This window comes from Lepus europaeus, chromosome 7 (genome assembly GCF_033115175.1).
Source record: "Lepus europaeus isolate LE1 chromosome 7, mLepTim1.pri, whole genome shotgun sequence".
Lineage (NCBI taxonomy): Eukaryota > Metazoa > Chordata > Mammalia > Lagomorpha > Leporidae > Lepus > Lepus europaeus.
Genome location: NC_084833.1, coordinates 16,809,254 through 16,819,315, shown reverse-complemented (window position 1 = coordinate 16,819,315; position 10,062 = coordinate 16,809,254). Strand labels below are relative to the sequence as shown.

The window sequence follows — 10,062 nt, the reverse complement described above, 5'->3', positions numbered from 1 at the left end:
CTATGTCTCCTCAGTCACCACTAATAAAAATGCCACAATATTCCAGCATAATCGGGCACACAACCCTGAAGACTGGCACTTTCATTCTCAAGCATGAACCAGCCATGTTTTCATAAAGAAACGTTGTCTGAACTCTGACCTATGCCTAAGGCCTAAAGCCACCCCATCCAAACCTGAAACTACATTAGTCAAAGTCATAAGGAGAAAAATGGTCTACAATTATGGTTTTCAAATTGTCTTACCCAAGAATTCTCCTAAATTATACCCAGAGGCATATTTATCCCAAGCTCAACTGTTTCTGCAAACATAGCCTCTAATGATCTTCCTGGGTACCAAGTGGGAGTCAATAAAGGACCGTAATTGTCACTCTGGCAAGGTTTCCCAGGAGCCTGTTACTCATTCTCTGAGGACTGGAGAAGTCAGTGCATTACCAAATCCTGCAGTTTGTGAGACTCTACTTAAACATTTTAGTAAACTCAAAGAGCCATTACTAAAAAGGATCCGCGAGCAAATGACACCAGCAAAGTCTTCTAACAAGAAGCCTAACATTTGGGAATATAATTCTTGGGCTCTGTTTCTAGAGAAATACTTGGAAGAGGGATTTCAACCAGAATGAAAGGAATTTTCTCACCACATTGTTCATGAACTCTTTAGCAAACAAAAATTTGACAAACTTGATTGAATCCAATCAGGTGGATTTGATTAAATTAGTTTTTAGGGTTCATGAGCTAGCTCATCCTGATTTTGAAGAATTTGGCATTGTTCTCACTGATGTAATCCACTGATGTATTATAAAAGGATAGGATGAATATGATTTCATATCCATAATAACCTCACAATCATGTATTTTTGGTGGTGAGATTGGTTAAAAAGTCTATTTTAATAATTTTGAAATATGTAATACATTATTATTAACTGTGGTTGCCACATTCTCATAGTTTTCAATTTTGGTTACATGGATCTCTAAAGTATCTGTAACATTATATGTGTTTTGAAGACTTGCTTATACTTCACAATGTTTGTAGTGGCAATGAAATTAAAAGGTGTCTCTATCGGTACAGAAAAATGAATTTTATGCCTCTTTCTTAACATAAATTTTTGATGAAGTCCTGTCAAATGCATGGATTTCAACATTTTTACACAAAAATAAAGTTTTTCCTTCAGTTTTCCATGAACTTCTTCAAGTATCCTGTTAAGAATATGAATGGAAATTAATTCCAGAGCTATTGTAGTTTCAAAAATGAAAATGGTTATTTTCTGCATAATGCAGGCTGACAATGAGGACTAAACCACGATATCCACACTTGGACGACGTGTCTAAAGCGATATGAACTTCAGTGTCCTGCTTCTCAATCAAGCCAGATGACTGTGCTGCATATGCCAGGAGGGAAGAAACTGATGACTCCATCTGAGGACAGAGGACTCCACAATGAACTAGACCCAAGGTCAGTGGTAAATCTTTATTCCCAAATGTAAGCAAATTAATTTAAATTATCCTACTTACTTTTACTCAACTAGTTTCTAGAGTTACATTTTGTGACTTACAGAGTAGTATGAAATTGAAAATAAGAAACTCAGGATAACTCCATGTGTCATTTAATTCCACACACCAATAGGAAACACAATCCATAATTCTATTAGACCAGACTCTGTTAAGAACAACTGACGTCGTGTTTATAATGTTATGATTAATGTTTGTGCCTCACTAAAGACATTGATTTCATGAATTTCAGTTTTCAATAGTGTGGAATTGCTTTGACCTTTTCATAGCCTCCAAATTGCCACAGTCATGTTAGAATTCATGAATGAAATCTACTTGGAGTGATTACTCACATAGTCTCCATCTAGAGAACCTACAAATACAGAGGAAACAACACTGAGCTGTCCTGAAAGCTAAAGTTTTCCTCTCTTTGCTGAAACAGAGAGGTCATGATGTTAACCTCTGTGTCCAGGAATTTTTTTATTATTCTGTTTTTAAATTTTTGGTTGGTGTATAATACTTGTATATTTTGTGGAGGACAGTGCAGTATCTTAGCACTTAAGCACAGCATAAGCCAGTCAAGCCAGATAATGAACCTTTTCATTTTTCATGTTTGGAGTCTACATACATGTTGTTGTAAAATACAGTCACCCAACACAGAAAGACAAATATTGTATGTTGGTCTCATATAAGGAAGATTAAAAAATTGTTGATTTGAACTTAGAATCTTGGCCAGAAATGTGAGGAAAATAATATTACTATAGTTTTTGAAAGATATTGGAGAAAGGGAGGAGAAGGAGTAAAAACTGTTAATGTCCATGCCCTTATTAAAATTTTATATATATATATATATATATATATAATACTTCTTAAAAAGAAGAACCATATTATCCTGACCATTATGTCTGACCAATAGAAAACTCAGGGAATTTCAAGTGTCATTTAGTTCTATATCTATCATGTGAAAGGGAAAATATATCTAATCAGAGGTTAACTCTATATTTGATGTAATGAATTGAAAAGAAAATATACTTGAGAGGTATTGTGCACTTTTCATGGAGATTTGCACCAGTTTTAGTCTGTGTGGACCGATGTGGAAAGAATGAACATGAAAGACTAGGGCTGTTGAGTGAATTATGCTCAATTGTTATATCAATGAAAAACACTGCAACTACAGCTCTGTCCCTGCTCAGTGCATGTATATTCATTTTACAAAAAGGAATCATAGATCACATAACAGGCAGGCATAAGCTTATCCATATCTAATACACTGATGACCTTGAAAAGAACAAATAGATATCTATAAACATTCAGACCAAAACACAAGTATAATTTCAACATAATTGTTGCTGATGAACATTGTCCCAAAATTTGAAAGAGAGCCATCTGGGAGACTTTTTAGAGTCAAAAACTTTGCAAGTCAATGCAGAGACACATTCATAATACCACGTGTTTTAATATAGGTACTTGTAAGGTGCTGTCACTATTCAGTTAATGCAAAGGAGGAGAAATCTAACCTCTCTCTGCTTCTTAAAACTATCTGAAGACCGAAAAAGTGAGTGCAAGTGTGGCACGAACGACCTCAGAGACAAGAACTAAAGGGTCTTAGGTACTTTCATATTAGCTTTAAAACATTATCACTGGGGCCAGCGCTGTGGCGTAGTGGGCAAAGCTGACACCTGCAGTGCCGGCATCCCATATGGACACTAGTTCAAGACCAGGTTGCTACACTTCTGACCCAGCTTTCTGCTATGTCCTAGGAAAGCAGTAGAAGATGGTCCAAATCCTTGGGCCCTTGCACCCACATGGGAAACCCAGAAGAAGCTCCTGGCTCCTGGCTTCGGATCGGCACATCTCTGGCCATTGTGGCCAATTGGGTAGTGAACCAGCAGATGGAAGACCTCTCTCTTTCTCTGCCTCTCCTTCACTCTGTGTGTAGCTCTGATTCTCAAATAAAATAATAAAAAAAGAGAAAGAAAGTTTAGGAACTAAGTTGTCAGTAGATTAGCCAAGTGGGATTCCTCAGGAATATAGCCTGCAAAACTTTAAAAAAATTATCACTGAGAAATACTGTGGTTATCTTCCAAACACTATACCCACAAATCAACCTAAACTGAGGGAAAGGATGAACAATGTCACAGAATTCATCCTGCTGGGCCTCACCCAGAATCCAGAACTGCAGAAATTCCTATTTGCTGTGTTTTCAGTCACCTACTTGATCACACTGGCAGGTAACCTGTTCATCGCAGTCACCATCTTCGTCAGCCCCGCCCTGGGCTCTCCCGTGTACTTTTTCCTGTCCTATCTGTCCATTATAGACGGTTTCTACTCTTCTTCCACAGTACCCAAAATGATCTTTGAGTTGGTCTCTGAGAAGAGCACCATCTCCTTCAATGGATGCATGACTCAGGTATTTTTTGTACATTTCTTTGCTGGAGCTGAGGTCATATTATTGGTTGTCATGGCCTATGACCGCTATGTGGCCATCTGTAAGCCCCTGCACTATCTGACCATCATGAGCCAACCTGTGTGTGCTTCCCTGGTGGGTGTGGCTGGGATCATCGGATTTCTACATGGAGGCATCCAGATTTTGTTTATGGTCCAGTTACCATACTGTGGCCCCAACATCATTGACCATTTTGCATGTGATCTCATGCCCCTCTTACAGCTGGCCTGCACTGATACTCACACTTTGGGACCCCTGATTGCTGTCAACAGTGGAGCAGTATGTCTGCTCAGTTTCCCTATGCTGGTAGCTTCCTATGTCATCATCCTGCGCTCCGTGAGGGCTCATAGCACTGTAGGACGTCAAAAAGCGCTGTCTACCTGTGCCTCTCATATCACTGTTGTCATCTTATTCTTTGTACCTTGTACTTACCTGTACCTGAGACCCATGACCATCTTCCCCACTGACAAAGCTGTGACTGTGTTTTGCTTCTTAGTAACTCCTTTGCTGAATCCTTTAATCTACACTTTCAGAAATGCAGAAGTGAAAAATGTTATGAAGAAGCTCTGGTGCAAATCATGAAAACTGAGGATAAATAAATCTTGTGATTTTATTTTTAAGCAAAAAAAAAATCTAGTGATTTTCATTGGCATTTGTTCTCTTTTTGGTTCATCTAAATTGAGACAGTTAAATACCTTGTGTGGGTCAACTTCAATTATGCATCTGATATACTGGACAGAGCTGATGTCTCCCAAGGCACCGAAGGCATTGGCTAGAGCCCAACACATTTTTCACAGCCCTGGAAATTGCTTAGTTTATTTTAAAATTAGAGGAAGAAGTGAATAGATTCAGAAAAGCAACCTGATTATATTCATCTTTACATAAATCATAAAATGTAATTTTTAATATTTTATAAAAGTTTGGCAAATTCATAATAGTTCCATAATGCAGGAATAAAAGAGATCAACATGACACTCCTAAATCCTTTTCATCCCCACCAAAACAACTAAAATAAACTTTCAATGTAAAAGATGAGACACCACTGTGGGAGGAAATGAAGTCAAGTATGTCAGAATTTTTTAATATTTTGGATGCCACTGTGCATGCTCTCATTTTGAAAAATTGACTGTGACTTTTCAATCTTAACTTTATCAAATCATTAGCAAACAATATTAAAAGCACAAAATGTATTCCAATGAAATGGGTAGAACTGGACATCATCACACTCTGTGAAATAAACTGGATCCAGGAAGACAAATATCACATGTTTTTCTCTTATTTGTAGAAGCTAATAGAGAGAGAGTATAAAAATTGGGTGGATGTCACATCATTTGGAATATTGCTATAAATTTTGCTTCACTAAATCATGCATGTACATGACAATTTACCCTCTTTCCTCATCTTTCAATTATCATGAATCCCTCACTTTGTGATTTTAGTAATTCTGTTTTCAAGAAAAAAGTAGCATATGTGTGTATAATGTCTATATATGATGTGAATATGGAAAAATGCTACAAATTGTTAAATTTTAAAGCTAAAAAATAAACAGAGTAAAATGTAAAAAAAGTACTTTCTTCAAAATATAATTTTTATATCTTCTTAAGTGTGAGAAATTTTAAAAATGCTCCTTTAGAAACATGAAAAATTTGTTTTTCTTACTAAAACACAGAGAAGTAAGTACTTTCCCATCAAATATTCTTTTTAAAAATTGAATAGCCACAATTTTTTTGTGAGATGCAATTATCAAAAAAAAGCACTAGGAGCATATTGACTAGAACAAAATGAGTACGGTTGATAAAGTCTGTGGATTAGACAGAAAAGTCTCTACATTGAAGTCTGGCTTTAGATACCAACAAAGGAATAGAAGGCTCTGAAATCAAAACAGTTTTATAGGATATTAAAGTGATGTAGGGAAGATGGGTAAGGAACCTGACCACAATGATCAAATGTCTGAGTTACAGCAAAGAATCCACACCATGAATGTAATAAAGCACTAAATGATTCAGAAATAAATGAACTAAAGTCAGAGATTAGGTGTTTCAAATCAAATAGGACTGATATCTTGTCTTCAATATTAATCAGGCTTACAAATGTAAGCAAATTATTTTACCTCTCCGTCTTCCTTAAACAATAAGAATCAAATGATTTAAACTTTTTTAAGTAAGCGAAATGCATGAGAGATTCGATTGAGTTTCTGGGTCCTGGTTTCAGTCAATCCAAGAGTGGATGGAACTGGGATCTCTCCCTCTTCCCCCCACTCCGCCTTCCCCCTCTTCTGTTCCTCCTCCCCTCCCCCTCTCCCTCTCCCTCACCTTTCCTGGCACTCTCTCCCTTCCCTTCCTCCTCTGGATCTCACTCTCCCTCTCCCTCTTTCTCTACCTTTCCATGTCCCCTTTCTCCAACAATAAATGAATATTTCTTTAAAATTAATCATCTGAGGGCCAGTGCTGTGGCGTAGTGGGTAAAGCCGCCGCCTACAGTGCCAGCATCTCATATGGGCACTGGTTCGAGTCCTGGATGCTCCACTTCCAATCCAGCTCTCTGCTATGGCCTGGGAAAGCAATAGAAGATGGCCCAAGTCCTTGGACCCCTGCACCCACGTGGGAGACCCGGAGGAAGCTCCTGGCTCCTGGCTTTGGATCAGAGCAGCTCCAGCCATTTGTGGCCATCTGGGGAGTGAACCAGCAGTTGGAAGACCTCTCTCTCTCTCTCTCTCTCTCTGCCTCTCTGCCTCTCCTCTCTCTGTGTAACTCTGACTTTCAAGTAAATCAATCTTTAAAATAAATAAATAAAATTAATTATATGAAAAATACAGAAAAATTGTTCAATACTGAACAATACTTAAAGACATCACCAAAGGTTAAGGTATGCTACAGGCTAGAGTTTCTGATAGGAAAGCCATAGAACACTGCTACTGTCCTTAGCTAACCACAAACACAGGAGGACACATCTGTCCCAGCCTCATCTCACTGCAAAATACATTGTAAATGTTGTTCCTTTGTGCATAGGATGATGTAACAGAGGGGTATCATCTTAGCAGACATGCTTGGTGGGGCCCGTAACCGGTCTCTGGAAACCGAGAGTTAACTCATCACCAACTCCTTGAATCTGTGATTAAATTGCCCCTAGATGTCTCTGCAGTTACAAATGAGGGAACTGGTTGGAGGGACTGTGAGAAGCCTGAGCAGAACAAATGTCAGAAGCTCTCACGAATGTTGGATTCTGTCCAAAATGGTTCTCTAAAAGTAGAAGCGAGAGAGACCAGTGCCAGGGCCCAAAAGCTTTCCCTCTGCACTGACTTGTGATATCTACAGGAAAGCTCAGAACTACGCTCAACCCTGGGATTCAGATATCACAAGACTCTGACACGCCCTGCGGTCTCAGGACTTTACGCGAGGTGAAAGGTCAGATATAATGCTTTTAGGACAATAGAGGCTCTGCCACGGTTTCCTATGAGTGCCCACCTTGTAAATGTTTGTAGCCACCAGTGCATTTTAAAAATCAAATTTATCTTTAAAAGATAAGAATTATGCCCATTTTTATCTTCGTTCTGTATTGTGATAGTTTCTTAGCATCCAAACCAAGTAAATAGCTAATTTAAAAAATTTTTTTAAAAAAGATGTAGTTATAGATCTAAACAATGACAAAGAGATGAATAGGATAAAGGAAAAGTTAATATCTTCCTGCTGCTGGTGGCAACATAATCCTGATAATGATTATAATGTTGACGGTGAACAAGATGATGATGATGCCAACTAATACACCAGTATAGTCAACACTTTCCGTCTGTATATCCCTGACCTAAGTTTCTGTGTTTTCACATTTTGAAACCAGCCATTTCTGACTTATTTCTGTCCTTAATTTATTTAAACCCCAAACTACAGAACTTACCTAATTATGCAACATTTCATTCATTGAATGTAACAATGACCCTACTCACAGCACTGTGTGAACAAAAATTTTTAAATGACAGTATTCAAAATTACTATAGAACTTTTAAATTTATTTGAGTAGTTGTGCAAAGTATTTTTTTATTCTATTAATTCTCTCTTCTGCTACATTAGTGTTGTCATAGTGATTCACTCATTTCATAAATTGTTAAAATGAAGACTGGAGAGTTCAGTTATGTTCCTTAAGATCAGTTAGCTGGGGCAGGCCTTGTGACATAGCAGGTTAAGCTTCTGCCAGTGATGCCATCATCTCATATGAGCACCAGTTTGAGACCTGGTAGCTCCTCTCCTGATCCAGCTTCCTGGTGTTGTTCCTGGGAAAGCAGTGGAAGCTGGCCCAAATCCTTGGGTTCCTGCACCCACATGGGAGACTCAGATGAAGCTCTTGGCTCCTGGCTTCAGCCTTTGCAAGCCATTTGGGTAGTGAACCAGTGCATGGATGACATCTCTCTCTCTTTCTCTCTCCCTCTCTTCCTCTTCCCCCTCCTCCTCCTCTTCCTCCCTCTGCCTTTCAAATAAAAAAAAAACAAATCTTAAAATAAATTCAGAAGCTGGCACTGTGGCATAATAAGCTAAGCCTCCGCCTGCAATGCTGGATCCCATAGGGCACCAGTTTGTTTCCCGGCTTCTTCTCTTCTGATATAGCTCCCTGCTGATGGACTGGAAAAGCAGTAGAAAATGGACCAAGTGCATAGGTCCCTGCACCTACATAGGACACCTGCATCAAGCTTCTGGCTCCTGGCTTCAGGTCAGCCCAGGTTTGCCCATTGTGGTCATTTAGGGAGTGAGCCAATGGGTGGAAGACCCTTCTCTCTGTCTCACTCTGTCTGTAACACTGCAACTCAAATAAATAAATAAATAAAATCTTTAAAAATATATCAAATCCTGTATTAAGATGGTGGAGTAGGGAGGGAGCTCACTGCTGGAGTCTAAGAGAAAATAATTTTTTAAAAACTTTTATTTAATGAATATAAATTTCCAAAGTACAGCTTATGGGTTACAATGGCTTCCTCCCTCCCATAACTTCCCTCCCACCTGCAACCCTCCCCTCTCCTGCTCCCTTTCCCCTTCCATTCACATAAAGATTCATTTTCAATTCTCTTTATATACAGAAGATCAGTTTAGTACATATTAGGTAAAGATAAGAGAAAATAATTTTTAAAAAGTGGAAAGAGTGCAGTCTCAGGGAAGAGTTAGGGAGAAAACAGCAGAAGAAACTCTACATAAATTAGAGGAATACAGTGGACCTACACAGAGGGAGAAGATGCATACAAATTAGGACCCCACCAGCCAAGAGTCTCCACACCAGCATTTGAGAGCAAGGTAAAACCAGACTGCAGCAGCCTAAGCCACTGGTGAAAAAGCTACAAGAAGAGCCTAGAGGGAATCCGGCTTAGAGCCCCGAGGGGGATAGTGTACCCACCAAACTAGAGGAGAAAAAACAAAGAGAGGGGCACGTTTTCTCTCTCCCCAATTATCCTGCAAAGGCATCCTGTAGCTAGCTAACAGAATGCAGGCACCATTTTGGACATACATACAGCTGCACCAGTTTGTGTCTTCACCCAGCAACTAGCCAAGCAGAACTTATGAGTCTGATGGGGAGAACAGACAGGGATCTGGGTGCTCATGACAGTGGGAGGCTTGTGTGCTGGGACTGTGAAAACACTGAGGCTGTGTGGGAGGACTCATGGTGTGGCTGGGACATTGGGCAGTCACTGTGCAAGGCTCCACACAATCAGATTTCCCTGGTTACCTGGTGAGAGACATTGCTGGAGAATCTGAGCTTACACTGAGAACTGCACAGATCCTTTGTGTGGTCCTTGTGGCAGAGTGGACAAATAATATACTCACTGGGGCTAGTGCCCAGGCACTGATCCTCTTTGAGTAGAAGAGCTCAGATGAGCCTATGCCAACAAATAAGAAGAAACATTCCCCTCTAAAAGAGAGAGAGAGAGAGAGAGAGAGAGAGAGAGAGAGAGAGAGATTCACCACACCGAACCTCAGTGTGTCATCTCAGACAGCCTCTTCACCCTGGAGCACTGAAGAGAACTCCGTGGACACTCCCATCGCACTCCTTTAATTATCCCCTTAAAGCAGACACTCCACTAATCCAATCAGATAAAAGAAGCCACCACAGCAAAAAATCAAAGAAGAAACCAACAAATATCCCACAAATGCCAAATAAC

The 10,062-nt window shown here is 39.4% G+C and overlaps 1 protein-coding gene across 1 annotated transcript; it reads left to right on the top strand.

The window, feature by feature from the left end:
• The first annotated feature begins 3,566 nt into the window (after positions 1–3,566).
• LOC133764327 (olfactory receptor 4C45-like) lies at positions 3,567–4,508 on the top strand. Its single transcript, XM_062197996.1, has one exon. The coding sequence runs from the start codon at positions 3,606–3,608 to the stop codon at positions 4,506–4,508; it is 903 nt and encodes a 300-aa protein (XP_062053980.1). The 5' UTR covers positions 3,567–3,605.
• Positions 4,509–10,062: the final 5,554 nt, after the last annotated feature.

What these genes read in the sequence shown, in the direction of transcription:
- LOC133764327 (XM_062197996.1), top strand. Translation starts at nt 3,606, where the DNA reads ATGAACAATGTCACAGAATTCATCCTGCTGGGCCTCACCCAGAATCCA.